Genomic DNA, 19605 nt, shown 5'->3' with positions numbered 1-19605 from the left:
CGCTCTGAAAATAGTCATTTATTATAAAACATCGATACAAATCCTCTGATACAATAAAATGTTTCTTTTTGTTGTTTCCGTCTCTCGGACTCATATTATTATTATAGGAGCCGAGTTTGTTACATTTTTCCAGTGACGTCGAGACGGGCGGGAGATGCCCGACTGTAGACAGTGACTCATGCAGGTAGTGTTTACTGGAGGTGTATGGGGGTCCGGGACTGCAGCGGGCATTGTATCACCCCCAACAGAGTATGGGCAAAGCTTGGTAACCTAAAGACGCAGTGCCCATCGCCCGCCCTCCATATTCTGAGCTCTCTCACTACATCAGAGACCCCGGGGTACAATCCTGTCATATGGCGTAAAGCTACAGGCTGCAATGTGGGGGGCATCATATATTTGCGTCCATTTGAGGGACCGGTCACCACTTTTTTTTGTGTTCGTCCATCGAGACGCCGCCAGGGCCCAGCGCCACCACCAGCAGCAGCCCGCCCGTGACAGACAGGGTCTGGAAGAAGTCGTATTTGAGGAAGTCGTGCATGGGGCGATAGGAGGGTATCGTCCAAAAGGCGTTCTGCAGGACATTGATGATCGTCAGCCACAGGACCAGGGTCAGAGCCGCCAGCTTAGTCTTAAAGCCGATAGTCACCAAGATGATAAGAGTCAGGCCGAAGATGTCCTGAAAGATCTGAGGAAGAGAGGAAGACAGGGATGAGATTATGGCCGCATGTGCCGAATCCTCCCAGAAGCACACAGTACCCACCAGCAATATACCACACATACAGTACCCAGTGCCCACCAGCAATATACCATATATAAAGTACCCAGTGCCCACCAGCAATATACCACACATACAGTACCCAGTGCCCACCAGCAATATACCACACATACAGTACCCAGTGCCCACCAGCAATATACCACACATACAGTACCCAGTGCCCACCAGCAATATACCACACATACAGTACCCACCAGCAATATACCACACATACAGTACCCAGTGCCCACCAGCAATATACCACACATACAGTACCCACCAGCAATATACCACACATACAGTACCCAGTGCCCACCAGCAATATACCACACATACAGTACCCACCAGCAATATACCACACATACAGTACCCACCAGCAATATACCACACATACAGTACCCAGTGCCCACCAGCAATATACCACACATACAGTACCCACCAGCAATATACCACACATACAGTACCCAGTGCCCACCAGCAATATACCACACATACAGTACCCACCAGCAATATACCATATATACAGTACCCACCAGCAATATACCACACATACAGTACCCACCAGCAATATACCACACATACAGTACCCACCAGCAATATACCACACATACAGTACCCAGTGCCCACCAGCAATATACCACACATACAGTACCCACCAGCAATATACCACACATACAGTACCCACCAGCAATATACCACACATACAGTACCCACCAGCAATACACCACACATACAGTACCCAGTGCCCACCAGCAATATACCACACATACAGTACCCACCAGCAATATACCACACATACAGTACCCACCAGCAATACACCACATATACAGTACCCAGTGCCCACCAGCAATATACCACACATACAGTACCCAGTGCCCACCAACAATATACCATACACTGTGTGCAGAATTATTAGGCAAATGAGTATTGTGATCACATGATACTTGTTATACATGTTGTCCTACTCCAAGCTGTATAGGCTGAGAGCCAACTACCAATTAAGTAAATCAGGTGATGTGCATCTCTGTAATGAGGAGGGGTGCGGTGTAATGACATCAACACCCTATATAAGGGGTGCTAAATTATTAGGCAACTTCCTTTCCTTTGGCAAAATGGGTCAGAAGAGAGATTTGACGGGCTCTAAAAAGTCAAAAATTGTGCGATGTCTTGCAGAGGGATGCAGCAGTCTTGAAATTGCCAACATTTGAAGCATGATCACTGAACAATCAAGCGTTTCATGGCAAATAGCCAACAGGGTCGCAAGAAGCGTGTTGGGCAAAAAAGGCGCAAAATAACGGCCCATGAATTGAGGAAAATCAAGCGTGAAGATGCCATTTGCCACCAGTTTGGCCATATTTCAGAGCTGCAACGTTACTGGAGTATCAAAAAGCACAAGGTGTGCCATACTCAGGAACATGGCCAAGGTAAGGAAGGCTGAAAAACCACCACCTCTGAACAAGAAACATAAGATAAAACCTCAAGACTGGGCCAAGAAATATCTTAAGACTGATTTTTCAAAGGTTTTATGGACTGATGAAATGAGAGTGACTCTTGATGGGCAGATGGATGGGCCAGAGGCTGGCTCAGTAAAGGGCGGAGAGCTCCACTCCGACTCAGACGCCAGCAAGGTGGAGGTGGGGTACTGGTATTTATTATTATTATTTATTATTATAGCGCCATTTATTCCATGGCGCTTTACAAGTGAAAGAGGGTATCCGTACAACAATCATTAATAGTACAAAACAGACTGGTACAGGAGGAGGGAGGACCCTGCCCGCGAGGGCTCACAGTCTATAGGGAATGGCTGATGGTACAATAGGTGAGGACTGAGCTGGTTGCGCAGTGGTCTACTGGACTGAGGGCTATTGTAGGTTTGTTGGAAGAGGTGGGTCTTGAGGTTCCTCTTGAAGCTTTCCATGGTAGGGGAGAGTCTGATGTGCTGAGGTAGAGCATTCCAGATTATGGGGGAGGCACGGGAGAAATCTTGTACGCGATTGTGGGAAGAGGAGATGAGAGAGGAGCAGAGAAGGAGATCTTGTGGTATGGGCTGATATCATCAAAGAGGAACTTGTGGGACCTTTTCGGGTTGAGGATGGAGTGAAGCTCAACTCCCAGACCTACTGCCAGTTTCTGGAAGACAACTTCTTCAAGCAGTGGTACAGGAAGAAGTCAGTATCGTTAAAAAAAACATGATTTTCATGCAGGACAATGCTCCATCACATGCATCCAACTACTCCACAGCGTGGCTGGCCAGTAAAGGTCTAAAAGATGAAAAAATAATGACATGGCCACCTTGTTCACCTGATCTGAACCCCATAGAGAACCTGTGGTCTCTCATAAAATGTGAGATCTACAGGGAGGGAAAACAGTACACCTCTCGGAACAGTCTCTGGAGGCTGTGGTGGCTGCTGCACGCAATGTTGATCGTAAACAGATCAAGCAATGACAGAATCTATGGATGGTCGGCTGCTGAGTGTCATCAGAAAGAAAGGTGGCCATATTGGTCACAAAGTTTTGGAGGTTTTGTTTTTGCATGTCAGAAATGTTTATTTCTTCGGCGCTCCATTGGGAGACCCAGACGATTGGGTGTATAGCTACTGGCTCCGGAGGCCACACAAAGCATTACACTAAAAAGTGTAAGGCCCCTCCCCTTCTGGCTATACACCCCCCGTGGGATCACGGCTGCTCAGTTTTCAAGCTTTGTGCGAAGGAGGTCAGACATCCACGCATAGCTCCACTGTTTAGTCAGCAGTAGCTGCTGACTATATCGGATGGAAGAAAAGAGGGCCCATACTAAAGGGTCCCCAGCATGCTCCCTTCTCACCCCACTTTTGTCGGGTGTTTGTTAAGGTTGAGGTACCCATTGCGGGTACGGAGGCTGGAGCCCACATGCTGTTTTCCTTCTCCATCCCCCTGAGGGCTCTGGTGAAGTGGGATCTTACCGGCCTCCAGACTCTGAGGCCGGGCTCCATCCACAGACCCGGAGATCCTGCTGGATACGGAGCTGGGTACCATCAGGGACAAGGCCCTGCAACATTCAGGTACTCTGTGTCCCCGTGCAGACAGGCACAGACACACTCCAGCGTTGCTGGGTGTTCTAGTGCGCCGGGGACAGTAGCGCTGTGCGCCTGGGTTTTACTCACTGCAGCTTAGCTGAGTTTATGTGGGGAACTACCGCGCCGGCCGCCATGGAGACAGCGGCGCGACTGAGACTTGTGGTGCGCCGGGGACTTCGCGCCGACCGTGCTTTTACGACGGTGGCGCTGATTAATCTAGTCCCCGGCTTCTGCGGCCTAGTTACGTTCGTTCCCGCCCCCAGCCCTGTCAGTCAGGGCAGGGGAGAGACGCTGTACAGTAGTCAGCGCCGAGGGCTGGAGTCTTATTTACATACTCCAGCCCTCTCACTGGGCACAGTGGGACGCCAGTTCCCGCTCTTTGTCTGCAGCACGCCCACGGCCCGCCCCTCTTCACTGGACGCCGGCAGCCATTCCTGCACGCAGTCTGAGCTGGAGAACGGACATAGCCCTGGGAGACCCAGACAGGGGATTCTGGCGACCACACAACCGCTATTAAGCGGGTGGTAAGCAGCACCTAAGTGCTGACCCCACTAGTGCCACAGTGTTGTTTTGTGTACTTTTGTTTGTACATATATATATATATTGCACTGTACGGTCGCTTCTTGGCTTATACCCCTATATTGCTCTGAGGAGACAACAGCATGTCATCCGCAAAAAGCAAGGGTGCCAAGGCACGGGCTTCATATGCTGCCTGTACCGCATGTGGGGCTGATCTACCGGCAGGTTCCACTGACCCCCATTGTGTGCAATGTTCGGTCCCTGTGCCACTTCGTCAGCCGGAGTCTATGCTAGTAGTGGCCCAGGCAGAGACGCCTGTGAACCCTGCCCCGGTGACGGGGACAGAGTTTGCAGTTTTTGCTGATAAGATGTCTGTGAGTATGACAAAAATCCTAGAAACCTTGCAGTCCAGGCCGGTCACTCAGACCATGGGCACTGCTGATTCAATGTTTCCCGGTCCCCCTCAGTTGGAACTAATACGTGCTCCAAGGGGGTCCCAGGCATCACAGGCTGAAGGCTCTGACTCGGACGACAGTCCCAGGCAGCCTAAGCGAGCTCGCTGGGAGAGACCCTCCACGTCATCACGCTGGTCAGGGTCTCAGCGAGAGGATTCTCTGTATGATGAGACAGAGTTAGGTGATCAGGAGTCTAATCCTGAGACTGCTCTCAACCTGGATACCCCTGATGGTGACGCCATGGTGAATGATCTTATAGCGGCCATCAATAGACTGCTGGATATTTCTCCTCCAGCGGAGGAGGCAGCAGCACAGCAGGAGAAATTCCATTTTAGGTATCCCAAACGTAAATTGAGCTCTTTTCTGGACCACGCGGACTTCAGAGAAGCAGTCCAGAAACACCATGCTTCTCCAGATAAGCGTTTCTCCAAACGTCTTAAGGATACACGTTATCCCTTTCCCCCTGACGTGGTCAAACGCTGGACCCAGTGTCCAAAGGTGGACCCCCCAATCTCCAGGCTTGCGGCTAGATCCATAGTTGCAGTGGAAGATGGGGCTTCACTTAAAGATGCCAATGACAGACAGATGGACCTTTGGTTGAAATCTGTCTATGAAGCTATCGGTGCGTCGTTTGCTCCAGCATTCGCAGCCGTGTGGGCACTCCAAGCTATTTCAGCTGGTCTAGCGCAGGTGGACTCAATCATACGTCCATCAGTGCCGCAAGTGGCGTCCTTGACCTCGCAAATGTCTGCGTTTGCGACTTACGCTATCAATGCGGTCTTGGACTCTACCAGCCGTACGTCAATGGCGTCCGCCAACTCGGTGGTTTTACGCAGAGCCTTATGGTTAAAAGAATGGAAAGCAGATTCTGCTTCCAAAAAATGCTTAACCAGTTTGCCATTATCTCAAGACAGGCTGTTTGGTGAGCAATTGGCGGAAATCATTAAACAGTCCAAGGGTAAGGACTCTTCCTTACCCCAGCCCAGATCAAACAAACCTCAGCAGTGGAAGGGACAGTCGAGGTTTCGGTCCTTTCGAGGTTCGGGCAGGACCCAATTCTCCTCGTCCAAAAGGACTCAGAAGGAGCAGAGGAGCTCAGATTCCTGGCGGACTCACTCACGTCCAAAGAAAGCAGCCGGAGGAACCGCTTCCAAGCCGGCTGCCTCATGACTTTCGGCCTCCTCTCTCCGCATCCTCGGTCGGTGGCAGGCTCTCCCGCTTTTGCGGCATTTGGCTGCCACAGGTCAAAGACCGGTGGGTAACAGACATTTTGTCTCACGGGTACCGGATAGAGTTCAGTTCTCGTCCTCCGCCTCGGTTCTTCAGAACCTTCCCACATCCCGACCGAGCCGATGCTCTTCTGCAAGCGGTGTGCTCTCTAAGGGCAGAGGGAGTGGTAATCCCTGTTCCTCTTCTGGAAAGAGGTCAGGGTTTTTACTCCAATCTATTTGTGGTGCCAAAAAAGGACGGCTCTTTCCGTCCTGTTCTGGACCTAAAACTGCTCAACAAGCACGTGAAAACCAGGCGGTTCCGGATGGAATCCCTCCGCTCCGTCATTGCCTCGATGTCTCAAGGAGATTTCCTAGCATCAATAGACATCAAAGATGCTTATCTCCACGTGCCGATTGCCCCAGAGCACCAGCGTTTTCTACGCTTCGTTATAGGAGACGAACACTTTCAGTTCATAGCCCTGCCGTTTGGTCTGGCGACAGCCCCACGGGTTTTCACCAAGGTCATGGCAGCAGTGGTAGCAGTCTTGCACTCTCAGGGACACTCGGTGATCCCTTACTTGGACGATCTACTTGTCAAGGCACCCTCTCAAGAGGCATGCCAGCACAGCCTGAACGTTGCGCTGGAGACTCTCCAGACTTTCGGGTGGATCATCAACTTTTCAAAGTCAAATCTGTCACCGACCCAATCACTAACATATCTTGGCATGGAGTTTCATACTCTCTCAGCGACAGTGAAGCTTCCGATGGTCAAGCAGCGTTCACTACAGACAGGGGTGCACTCTCTCCTTCAGGGCCAGTCGCATCCCTTAAGACGCCTCATGCACTTCCTGGGGAAGATGGTAGCAGCAATGGAGGCAGTTCCGTTTGCGCAGTTTCATCTGCGCCCACTTCAATGGGACATTCTCCGCCAATGGGACGGGAAGTCGACGTCCTTGGACAGGAAAGTCTCCCTTTCCCAGACGGCCAAGGACTCTCTTCAATGGTGGCTTCTTCCCACCTCATTATCACAGGGAAGGTCCTTCCTACCCCCATCCTGGGCGGTGGTCACGACAGACGCGAGTCTGTCAGGGTGGGGAGCAGTTTTTCTCCACCACAGAGCTCAGGGTACGTGGACTCAGCAGGAGTCCACCCTTCAGATCAATGTTCTGGAAATCAGGGCAGTGTATCTTGCCCTACAAGCCTTTCAGCAGTGGCTGGAAGGAAAGCAGATCCGAATTCAGTCGGACAACTCCACAGCGGTGGCATACATCAACCACCAAGGCGGGACACGCAGTCGGCAAGCCTTCCAGGAAGTCCGGCGGATTCTGATGTGGGTGGAAGCCACGGCCTCCACCATATCCGCAGTTCACATTCCCGGCGTAGAAAACTGGGAAGCGGACTTCCTCAGTCGCCAGGGTATGGACGCAGGGGAATGGTCCCTTCACCCGGACGTGTTTCAGGAAATCTGTCGCCGCTGGGGAAGGCCGGACGTCGATCTAATGGCGTCCCGGCACAACAACAAGGTCCCAACTTTCATGGCACGGTCTCGCGATCACAGAGCTCTGGCGGCAGACGCCTTAGTGCAAGATTGGTCGCAGTTCCAACTGCCCTATGTGTTTCCCCCTCTGGCACTCTTGCCCAGAGTGCTACGCAAGATCAGGTCCGATTGCCGCCGCGCCCTGCTCGTCGCCCCAGACTGGCCGAGAAGGTCGTGGTATCCGGATCTGTGGCATCTCACGGTCGGCCAACCGTGGGCGCTACCAGACCGGCCAGACTTACTGTCACAAGGGCCGTTTTTCCATCTGAATTCTGCGGCCCTGAACCTGACTGTGTGGCCATTGAGTCCTGGATACTAGCATCTTCAGGATTATCTCAAGGGGTCGTGGCCACCATGAGACAGGCTAGGAAGCCCACGTCTGCTAAGATCTACCACAGAACGTGGAAGATTTTCTTATCCTGGTGCTCGGCACAGGGAGTGTCCCCCTGGCCATTTGCATTGCCTACTTTTCTTTCCTTCCTGCAATCTGGTTTGGAAAAAGGCTTATCGCTCGGCTCCCTTAAAGGGCAAGTCTCAGCGCTATCGGTATTTTTTCAAAAGCGTCTAGCACGACTTCCTCAGGTACGCACGTTCCTGCAGGGGGTTTGTCACATCGTCCCTCCGTACAAACGGCCGTTAGATCCATGGGATCTGAACAGGGTACTAGTTACTCTCCAGAAGCCGCCCTTCGAGCCTCTGAAAGATGTTTCACTTTCCCGGCTCTCACAGAAAGTGGCCTTTCTGGTAGCGGTCACGTCTCTTCGGAGGGTATCCGAGCTGGCAGCGCTGTCATCCAAAGCTCCCTTCCTGGTTTTTCACCAGGACAAGGTAGTGCTGCGCCCGATTCAGGAGTTTCTCCCTAAGGTGGTATCCTCTTTTCATCTCAATCAGGATATCTCCTTGCCTTCCTTTTGTCCTCATCCAGTTCATAGGTATGAAAAGGATTTGCATTTGTTGGATCTCGTGAGAGCACTCAGAATCTACATTTCCCGCACGGCGCCCCTGCGCCGCTCGGATGCACTCTTTGTCCTTGTCGCTGGTAAGCGCAAAGGATCGCAGGCTTCCAAATCCACCCTGGCTCGATGGATCAAGGAACCAATTCTTGAAGCTTACCGTTCTGCTGGGCTTCCGGTTCCATCAGGGCTGAAGGCCCATTCTACCAGAGCCGTGGGTGCGTCCTGGGCATTACGACACCAGGCTACGGCTCAACAGGTGTGCCAGGCGGCTACCTGGTCGAGTCTGCACACTTTCACCAAACATTATCAGGTGCATACCTACGCTTCGGCGGACGCCAGCCTAGGTAGAAGAGTCCTGCAGGCGGCGGTTGCCTCCTCGTAGGAGAGGGCTGTTTTGCAGCTCTCACTTGAGGTATTACTTTACCCACCCAGGGACTGCTTTTGGACGTCCCAATCGTCTGGGTCTCCCAATGGAGCGCCGAAGAAGAAGGGAATTTTGTTACTTACCGTAAATTCCTTTTCTTCTAGCTCCTATTGGGAGACCCAGCACCCGCCCTGTTTCCTTCGGGATTTTTGTTTTTTTCGGGTACACATGTTGTTCATGTTGAACGGTTTTCAGTTCTCCGATGTTACTTCGGATTGAATCTGTTTAAACCAGTTATTGGCTTTCCTCCTTCTTGCTTTAGCACTAAAACTGAGCAGCCGTGATCCCACGGGGGGTGTATAGCCAGAAGGGGAGGGGCCTTACACTTTTTAGTGTAATGCTTTGTGTGGCCTCCGGAGGCAGTAGCTATACACCCAATCGTCTGGGTCTCCCAATTGGAGCTAGAAGAAAAGGAATTTACGGTAAGTAACAAAATTCCCTTCTTTCTAAATTTTGTGCAGTTATATTGGTTTACCTGGTGAAAATACACAAGTGAGATGGGAATATATTTGGTTTTTATTAAGTTGCCTAATAATTCTGCACAGTAATAGTTACCTGCACAGACAGATATCCTCCTAAGATAGCCAAATCTAAAAAACCCCACTCCAACTTCCAAAAATATTAAGCTTTGATATTTATGAGTCTTTTGGGTTGATTGAGAACATAGTTGTTGATCGATATTAAAAAAAATCCTCTAAAATACAACTTGCCTAATAATTCTGCACACAGTGTATATACAGTACCCAGTGCCCACCAGCAATATACCACATATACAATACCTACCCCCAATACACACTGCAACCAGTGCTCCCAGCAGTGCCCATCACTTATATATCGATTAATAGTGCTCATTACCATGACCTCCTACTGACGAAATATGTATCCAGTAACCATCGCCCAGAATCTATGTACTGCACAAACCCAAATTCCATTGCTGCCAACACACACTGTAATTAGTGCCCACTCCTCTCACCACCACGCTCTATATCCCCTGCCCCCTCCTCCTCTGTATCCCCTGCCCCCTCCTCCTCTGTATCCCCTAGCCACTCCTCCTCTGTATCCCCTAGCCACTCCTCCTCTGTATCCCCTGCCCCCTCCTCCTCCTCTGTATCCCCTGCCCCCTCCTCCTTTATATCTCCATGCTCCCCCTAGTGGTCAGTGCACCCAGGAATGGTTACCTCCTCCATCCTATTAAGCTGCACCTACTTCTCCTCCAGATGTCCATAAATCTGGCCGGTCTCTACCCACAGGTGAAGTATCTGTACCCCCCAAATCAGGTGCCCCTCCTGCCCACACTCCCCATTACTCACTGTGAAGGCGCTGGCATTGAAGCGTAGCAGCGTCATGAACATGAGGATAAGCAGCACACGGCCTCCCAGCTGCATATACTGACGAGGTGACGTCTCCCCAATACTGGGCACCCCAGCAAACATGGTCTTTCCTTCCGAACGCGACTCTGCCAGGAGCAGCAGGAGACCTCCACCCAGAGCCATGTTCCTGGTAGGAAAATATGGGGGTGAGATGAGACAATAAATGTGAACGCTTCTCTCGTACCTGTGACTACTGTCATCCTATAAACTTAGTACAGTGGAACCTTGCTTAGCGAGAACAATCCGTTCTGGGACTGTGCTTGTTACCCAAATTACTCGTTCAGCAAAGCAAGATTTCCCATAGGAAACCATTACAATGCAGATAATTCCTTCCACAACTTGTTAAATATCCCATCCTGGTCCCCTATTGTGTGATTCCACACACGTACAAACACACCCGCACACAAACACACACAATCACGCACATATTATGCTCACCTTACCTTCCGTTCCATCGCCGGTCTCCTGGGACTTGCTGTTCACCAGTACGGGCTGTGTATAGGGTAACCATGACGACGAGGGAGGAACTTCCGCACCAGGAGCGCTGACGTCAAAGGCAGGAGGTGCTTGACTCTGATTGGTCAGCACGCTGTCTTTGAATAGCGGGTGACAGGGGAACTTCCTGGCTCGTTGCGCAGCCTGCTGATGTACATCCTGGAGCGGCGAACTACAGGACCCAGGAGGCCGGCGATGGAACGGAAGGTACACATATTATGCTCACCTTACCTTCCGTTCCATCGCCGGCCTCCTGGGTCCTGTAGTTCGCCGCGAGGATTCCTCCCTCGTCGCGATGAGCTGGTGAACTACAAGAACCATGAGGCCGGCGATCGAACGGAAGGTAAGGTGAGCATAATACTGTTTGTGTGTGCGTGCTTGTGTGTGTTTGTGTGGACTGCAAGTGCTGGCCAGAGCGCGGTGGATGTACGGAACCGGAAGTGTGTGCGGTGAGGATTTTGCTCGTACAGCAAAGCTTTCTCGTAAACAGAGTTACAAATTTACAGAAAGCGTTGCTTGTTAAGCGAAATTCTCGTTAAGTTTGTTACTCGTTAAGTGAGGTTCCACTGTACCTAAAAAATGACATCAGCAGAAATTAGAGCACTGCAGTAACAGCAAGACACCACTAGGTGGCGATCCTGCTTACATAAACTAGTAGTGCGAGTGTAGGTGGGCACAAGTGAACACCCCCTTGAAATCTCATAGAAAATGTGGACCTGCAGACAGGACCCTTCCACTCACCTCATCAGGAACTTCAAATCCCACAGGATGTTATATACAATGGTCTGAAAGAGGAAAAAAAATACATTCAAAGCTGTGGTCCAGTCTGACATTCTCCCTATAATACAAGACCACCTGACTAATAATTTGTACACCTCCTCCTCTGACCTCCTCAAGACATGGACTCCACCAGATCTCTAAAGTCTCCTATGGTCAAGACGTTAGCGGTGTAAATGCCGCTGTTCTCCTGAATCCGGCGCTGTTTGTCCTTTCTTCCTGCTCCTCTCCATTGCAGAGATATGACCATCTCTTCCCAGTATACACACTTATTCCTTTTTACCAAGTGGGCGTTATCCTCAATGCTTCTGTGGGCGTCGTCATTGGGACCACACCCTCTTGGCTAACAAAACTAGATTTATATACAGAGAAGAGGAGGCCATATCTCAGGAGTGGAGTGGAGTAGAAACAAATGAAAAACGTCTCCGGATTCAGGAGAACAGCGGCATTTACATCACATGGAAAACAATGCATATTTATGGCAGGTGACCCGTCCTCCTAAAATCCTATGCATTGCTTGGAGTCGCTCTGTTTTTTTCAGCACATCCCACAGATGATCGATCACAATGAGATCTGAAGATTGAGACAAGTTATCACTTCCATCTCCTCATCATGTCCACAATATGGAGGGCTCTGCCATCAGGGAGTACCAGTATAAGGCTGCCATGTAGGGGGCGCCATCTGTACAATGTTAGGTCGGGGGTATGTGTCATGTCCGCACAATACCAGGAGCTGAGGCTTCCAGCAGACACTGGCCATCACTCTGCCCCCGCGGCTCGTCTTCTCCCATAGTGCACCGTGCTTACATCACTGCCCCAGGTCAGTAACGCACCCACACCCAGCCGTCCACGAGGTGTAGAACCGGATTCACTCTGTGGCCTCAGCTCCATTCATTCAGTAGTGTCTTAGTGCTGAGCAGACTGTGTAGATTACTTTGCAGTTGTGTCTATGGGACTGCAGTACCTCCTCTCCAGCACTGGGTGGCACTGTGGTCCTGGTCATGGACTATTTATGTCTTAGCACAGTTCTTCTACTGCAGTGGGAGGGTCTGAGCCGTCGCGTCGTGAACAGTCACTGGCACGCTGACCCGCAAGATGCCCAGTGGTGATCATGCCACATTACCGTGGGGCATCGTGAGCGTGATATGCCACACAGTGGTGGTCGGGGGTCCACCATAGTATGGAGGCATCACACTAACACCCTGCAGTCTGTGCCGCTACAATATGGACACCGATGATGGACGCTGTATCCGCTCACCTGCAGGACAATGATAATGAAGAGGCCGAGGCAGGCGTATGGGACAAACTTCCTCGTCAGGACCAGGACGCAGCCAGCTAAACACAGACACACAGTGTTATCACCCCAGCAGGAGGAGGAGGTGTGGGGGGCACAGGGAGCGGTCTCGGGGTCTCACCCAGCTGTCCCAGCATGTTAATAAGAACAAACACAGTGGCCAGGAACATCCCGCAGCCCCAGGACATGCTGATGTAATCCCGCTGCTCGTCCCACTGCAGCCACATCCGCAGGCCGTCCTCCAGGAAGGTGCTGATCAGACACAGATGTGCCACGTGCGGTAAATAGCGCTTCGTCACCCGTAGGAACTGTAAGAAGACAGGTAGAGTGTTAGCTCAGTGGCCCAGCAATCCCGACGCATCATCCCACTGCCACAAACAACACATATCTTAAAGGGTCAGCAATTAATTCCCAGGGGTTTCTGATCCCATCGCCCTGTACTTCTCCAGTATGATCACAAGAGGGCAGCAGAGAGACCACAAATATGAGCTCTGCACGTCATGAAGTCTATTATTCCCTGTTATCAGCAATTCAGGAGGCGCACTACTGTACGTCCGGTGATGACATTTACACCTACATGTGTGACTGATATTACACAGGACTCTCCTGAATACACTGACACCATGTGCAAATATCAAGCGTAACGTAATCTGCAGGATATCCAAATACCCAGAAGCCTGGAGCAGAGCCAGCGGGCACGGCCTTATCTGCAGGGTACACCGCGGGCACTGGGCAAATATTTAGGGTTAAACACGAACAAGAGATGAAAGATGTGATCATCCAAACCGGAGAACTGATCCAAGTATTGGCAGCAGAAATAAGTCATCAGTATATGTACAGTGACTACACCAGCAGAATAGTGAGTGCAGCTCTGGAGTACAATGCAGGATCAGTAATGTAAGTACACAGTGACTGCACCAGCAGAATAGTGAGTGCAGCTCTGGAGTATACTACAGGATAAGTAATGTAAGTACACAATGACTGCACCAGCAGAATAGTGAGTGCAGCTCTGGAGTATAATACAGTAGGTAACTCAGGATCAGTAGTGTAATGTATGTACACAGTGACTGCATCAGCAGAATAGTGAGTGCAGCTCTGGAGTACAATGCAGGATCAGTAATGTAAGTACACAGTGACTGCACCAGCAGAATAGTGAGTGCAGCTCTGGAGTATAATACAGTAGGTAACTCAGGATCAGTAGTGTAATGTATGTACACAGTGACTGCATCAGCAGAATAGTGAGTGCAGCTCTGGAGTATAAAACAGGATAAATAATGTAATGTATATACATAGTGACTGCACCAGCAGAATAGTGAGTGCAGCTCTGGAGTATACTACAGGATAAGTAATGTAATATATGTACACAGTGGCTGCACCAGCAGAATATTGAGTGCAGCTCTGGTGTATAATACTTGAGGTAACTCAGGATCAGTAATGTAATATATGTACACAGTGGCTGCACCACCGTTGGAGTGGCACTTTAAATCTAAGTCCCCCTAAGTCTTATACTTGCCATCTGTTTTCACCCTTTTTTCGGCGTTTCTCCAGTCCTGCAATGCCATCTTGTGCCCTTAACTTCTGATTATCTGGAAGTTAGGTCACAATACAAGTCTATGAGAGAGAAGGAGGCTCTCATAGACTTGTTTTGAGTTGTGACCTAAAGCATGCAACATGAAACACTGGAGCTGGTGGCAGGTCACAAATTGCCAGACAGTGACCGGAGCAACACTGGAAAGAGATGAATACGCCAGAGGGTGAGAATAAGGCAGGGAGCTTCAATTTAGGGCTGCTTCTCACTTGCGAGTTTCTCGCAGTAGAGCAATGGAGAAAATCTCGCATTGGAATCGGACACATGTTAGTGAATGATTCAGCTCTCATCTGCGATTTTTTTCTCAGTCCAAATCGGACTGAGAAAAAAAATCGCTGCATGCTGCTTTTTTGCGAGTTTCTACTGCGAGTCTCTCCAATGCAAGTCTATGGGAGCGTGTAAAAAATTGGATGTCACGGGACGGCACTCACACCATCCTAGTGACATCCGATTTTCTAAATACATTTCTCGCATGTTTCCTAAAACACTGGAAACGAGCGATGTCTCCCAATGTCTGTCAATCACTATTCTCTGTCAGTCGGTCTCTCCCTCTCGGTCTCTCTGTCTCTCTGTCGGTCCGTCACTATCTCTGTCCCTCTCTCACAGTCTGTCGGTCATTTTCCCCTCCTCTCTCATACTTACCGTTCCCCGATCTCCGGCGCAGCGCTGCACGGCATTCACACTGCTGCGGCGGCTTTTACTATTTTGAAAAAGCCGGCCGCTCATTAAACAATCTCGTATTCCCTGCTTTCCCCGCCCACAGGCGCCTATGATTGGTTGCAGTGAGACACGCCCCCACGCTGTGTGACAGGTGTCTTACTGCACCCAATCACAGCAGCCGGTGGGCGGGTCTATACTGTGCAGTGAAATAAATAAATAAATAATTAAAAAAAATGGCGTGCGGTCCCCCCCAATTTTAATACCAGCCAGATAAAGCCATACGACTGAAGGCTGGTATTCTCAGGATGGGGAGCTCCACGTTATGGGGAGCCCCCCAGCCTAACAATATCAGCCAGCAGCCGCCCAGAATTGCCGCATACATTATATGCGACAGTTCTGGGACTGTACCCGGCTCTTCTCGATTTGCCCTGGTGCGTTGGCAAATAGGGGTAATAAGGAGTTAATGGCAGCCCATAGCTGCCACTAAATCCTAGATTACTCATGTCAGGCGTCTATGAGACACCCTCCATGATTAATCTGTAAGTGACAGTAAATAAACACACACACACATGAAAAAATCATTTATTAGAAATGAAAAACACAAACAAATTCCCTCATTACCAATTTAATAAGCCCCAAAAAGCCCTCTATGTCCGGCGTAATCCACGGACCTCCAGCGTCGCTTCCAGCATGAAGGTGACAGGAGCTGCAGCAGACACCGCCGCTCCTGTCACCTCCACGCAGCAACTGAGGTGAGTAGCGCGATCAGCTGAGCTGTCACTGAGGTTACCCGGTGGCCGCCACTGGATCCAGCGGTGGCCGCGATTAACCTCAGTGACACCTCAGCAGATCGTGCTACTCACCTCAGTTGCTACGTGGAGGTGACAGGAGCGGCAGTGTCTGCTGCAGCTCCTGTCACCTCCATGCAGCAAAGCTGGAAACGACGCTGGAGGTCCGTGGATTACACCGGACATGGAGGGCTTTTTGGGGCTTATTAAATTGGTAATGAGGGAATTTGTTTGTGTTTTTTATTTCTAATAAATGATTTTTTCATGTGTGTGTGTGTTTATTTACTGTAACTTACAGATTAATCATGGAGGGTGTCTCATAGACGCCTGACATGATTAATCTAGGATTTAGTGGCAGCTATGGGCTGCCATTAACTCCTTATTACCCCGATTTGCCAACGCACCAGGGTAAATCGGGAAGAGCCGGGTACAGCCCCAGAACTGTCGCATATAATGTATGCGGCAATTCTGGGCGGCTGCTGACTGATATTGTTAGGCTGGGGGGCTCCCCATAACGTGGAGCTCCCCATCCTGAGAATACCAGCCTTCAGCCGTATGGCATCATCTGGCTGGTATTAAAATTGGGGCGAACCGCACGCCATTTTTTAAAATTATTTATTTCACTGCACAGTATAGACCCGCCCACCGGCTGCTGTGATTGGGTGCAGTGAGACACCTGTCACTCAGCGTGGAGGCGTGTCTCACTGCAACCAATCATAGGCGCCTGTGGGTGGGGAAAACAGGGAATACGAGATTGTTTAATGAGCGGCCGGCTTTTTCAAAATAGTAAAAGCCGCCGCAGCAGTGTGAATGCCGTGCAGCGCCGCACCGGTGATCGGGGATCGGTGAGTATATGAGAGAGGGCTGCTCACTTCAGTCACTCAGGAGTTTAGCGGTCACCGGTGAGTCCTTCACAGGTGACCGCTAATCAGGACGCGGCACAGACAGAGCCGCAGCATGACAATGAAGTCGGATGAAGTTCACCCGAGTTCATTCTGATTGTGCAGCTCTGTCTGTGTCTGCTGTCATCTGCCATTCAGCTCTGCTACATGGCTGTCTGTGTCTGCTGTCAGCGGCCATGTAACAGCGCTGAATGGCAGATGACATAGTAAAAAATACGCATTACACACGCATTACACACGCTAGTAAAACCATTAATTTATTCAGAAAAAGCATCGCACTTGTGTTGCACTCGCACCTAACGTGAACTAAAATCAGCCGAGTTTTTTTCAGCCCAGTCGGACCGATTTTACTCGCATAGATGTGTTTCCACCCTTAACGTTCCACTCCAGCAGGGGGGAATAAAAAAAAAAAAAAAAGACAGCTGTAGAATGTCAATTATTTCTGCTGAATTCGCTGCAGGTTTCACGTTTTGCAACACAAAAGGTGAATTCTGTAATAAAGTCCATGTGTAAATTTTCCTTTGGGAACATGTAAAATGGGTAAAACTGCAGGGACCCCCCCAAAACATCACAATACTCCTCTCTCTGGACATTTCCGTGGCCCTTGGTCTGTTCCCTGCTTTAGCATCATCACGGGTGGCTGTCATGGGGCCAGGCGAGGTGACTGTTGAAGGGTTGAAGGGTCCTCCACCCCCAAAATTTAATGTTTGTTGTCGATCTACAGGTAATCGTCAAGAAACCCCGATTGTTTTGTATTTTTACTAATCGAACTTGATCCACAATATAAAGTGAGATTTGGCAGAGCGATTCCTGTATCGTTAGCATTGGACGTGACCCCTCCATATTCCTGTATGACAAGGATCTGCGGGATCAGCAGGACCGTCCTACAGGAAAAACTGGGCCATGAGATCCCTGTGTGGCCGGAGGAGGAAGGTCCCTGTGCAGCGGGGGTGAGTGTGATCTCTCAGGGGAAAGAGGAACCTGGATCTTCCTATCATTAAGTATTTTTTTGCACGCAGCTCTTCTTAGCTCAGTGTTTGGCTGCAGCGGTCATGTGCACTGTAGTAGTGAGGTCGCCAATGTAAACCGCAGCAGTGGCAGAGTGAAGACACAGGGCCCCGGTGAAATGGGGAAAAATATCCAATTATTATTATTTGAATCCAGCGCAACCCCAGAGCTTCTGTGTGGAAAAACTCCACAGCTTCAAATCTTCACCACAAATGTAGAAGAAACAGATCAATAGTGTGAACAGCGGCAGAGAAATAAACAAAACAGCAACAAGTGGGAACATCAACTATAAAGGGGTTTTCCAGGTTCTGAAAACCCCATTTCCCCCGGTAGCAGTTTTTAAAAAAATGTAATTAAAAAATTAATAAAAAAAAAAAATGTAAAAAAAAAAGAAACAAAAAACCTGCACTTTACTTTCTCTCTGATATCAGTCATTGTCTGCAGCCAATCACTGAGCTCTGCCTGTGTAGGTTGCACACTGATTGTCCGCAGCGCTGCGGATCTGAAAGCTGCACAAGTTTTTCCCCCTCCAAAAACAGAAAACCCCTCTCCGCCCTGGTCACCTCACCGCTGCACACAGAGGATAAAGAGATTTTATTCCTTTAAAAACCTAAAAATATGAAGAAAAAAAAAATTTGTAAAAAGAAAAACAAAGTGATTTTTAATGTAAAAAACAAACAAAAAAAAAAACAAAAACAAAAAACCCACTGCGCAAAAATAAAACTTGTATTCGATCTTCTCCCGGAAAGGTTCAGCCAATCCCGTGGGGCGTCAGGTGGCGGACACAGTCACTCCTCTGATTGGTGGACCAGGGGTGATGGAGATGAGAGGACCCCTTTAATGGCAGTCATTGGATGCTGCGTGACAATGGCAGAGTGACCAGATAAAGGTGCAGACATTGCTGCTGTCCAAGTGTATGAGCCACTGGAGGCTATGCTGGTCAGTGTAGCACTACAAGTCCCATAATGCCCTCAGGCTGCAGAGCGATATGATATAACTGGCGGACATTGCCTCACGGGGTCACTGGTCACTGCAGCAGGAAGGTTACTTGTTAATCAATCAATTATCCTCCCCTATCAGATGGTTTAGTCCGAGCATCACACATAGCCAGCGGAACATACCAACAGCTGCCGCAGGGTAGGAATACATGGACCGTACCATGTGACTTATAAGGAGGGTTTTGTGAGTGTAGGGTAATAATAAAGCGGTGGCCCGGGGGTGGCGGAGCGGGAATCACTGCGGGGAGTCGGTACCTGCTCTGCCAGCTCCTCAGCTGCTCCCATCACATCGGAGGGCGCCATCTCCTCCCGTACCGCCAGTCAGTGAGCCCGTCCGCCCAGCAGTCAGCCCGGGCACTGGTTGTAGTGGGCGTGGTCCCGCATCACTGCGTCATCACTCAACACTCGCTGCTATTGGTGAATATCTGGCGACATATGGAATCGCGTTTCTTTTTCGACCAATAGCAGCGCCCCAGCTCACTGCTTCACAGGGTTGTGCAATATGATTGGAGATGGGCGGCGTCCATATTGAGTACGGGCAACGTGCCCTCACTGTCAACGTGGACAGACAGGAGTCGAGTGCTGACTTGTGGGCGGGGCCAGGCCGGCTGTACCGCCCCCTCTGGCTAAGGGGGAGGAGCTAACTTGACAACCACTAGGAAGAGCTGGATGTGTGGTGCCAGGAGTTGTCACTTACCTTCCCCCACTCCTTTATGCTCTGATTTTGCATATTGGGAAGAATCCATCAGGAAATTTCAGATTTACTCCAGAATTCTGGTGCAAATTTCCCTTTATGTTGTTTTTTTGCCTTTTT

At 50.0% G+C, this 19605-nt stretch overlaps 1 protein-coding gene across 1 annotated transcript; it reads right to left on the bottom strand.

Annotated features, from left to right (window-relative positions):
- Positions 1-3: 3 nt before the first annotated feature.
- Positions 4-19173, bottom strand: LOC142302065 (surfeit locus protein 4-like). Its single transcript, XM_075343143.1, has 6 exons — positions 19047-19173; positions 12969-13155; positions 12812-12888; positions 11519-11562; positions 10223-10409; positions 4-685 (listed from the first exon to the last, which is right to left on the bottom strand). Exons 1-6 carry the CDS (start codon positions 19092-19094, stop codon positions 419-421), a joined length of 810 nt encoding a protein of 269 aa, XP_075199258.1. The 5' UTR covers positions 19095-19173; the 3' UTR covers positions 4-418.
- Between the last annotated feature and the right edge of the window lie 432 nt (positions 19174-19605).

This window comes from Anomaloglossus baeobatrachus, chromosome 4, assembly GCF_048569485.1.
Source record: "Anomaloglossus baeobatrachus isolate aAnoBae1 chromosome 4, aAnoBae1.hap1, whole genome shotgun sequence".
NCBI lineage: Eukaryota > Metazoa > Chordata > Amphibia > Anura > Aromobatidae > Anomaloglossus > Anomaloglossus baeobatrachus.
Note: the sequence above shows the minus strand (reverse complement) of the source record. Positions and strands in the feature narration are given on the sequence as shown.

Bases quoted from the DNA above. Each gene is read 5' to 3' on its own strand.
- LOC142302065 (XM_075343143.1), bottom strand. From the start codon at position 19,094: ATGGCGCCCTCCGATGTGATGGGAGCAGCTGAGGAGCTGGCAGAGCAG. The intron at 13,156-19,046 runs GTACCGACTCCC...GTCTTCTTACAG, and splicing joins CTGAGGAGCTGGCAGAGCAG to TTCCTACGGGTGACGAAGCG. The intron at 686-10,222 runs GTGAGTAATGGG...TCTCTTCCTCAG, and splicing joins TCAATGCCAGCGCCTTCACA to ATCTTTCAGGACATCTTCGG.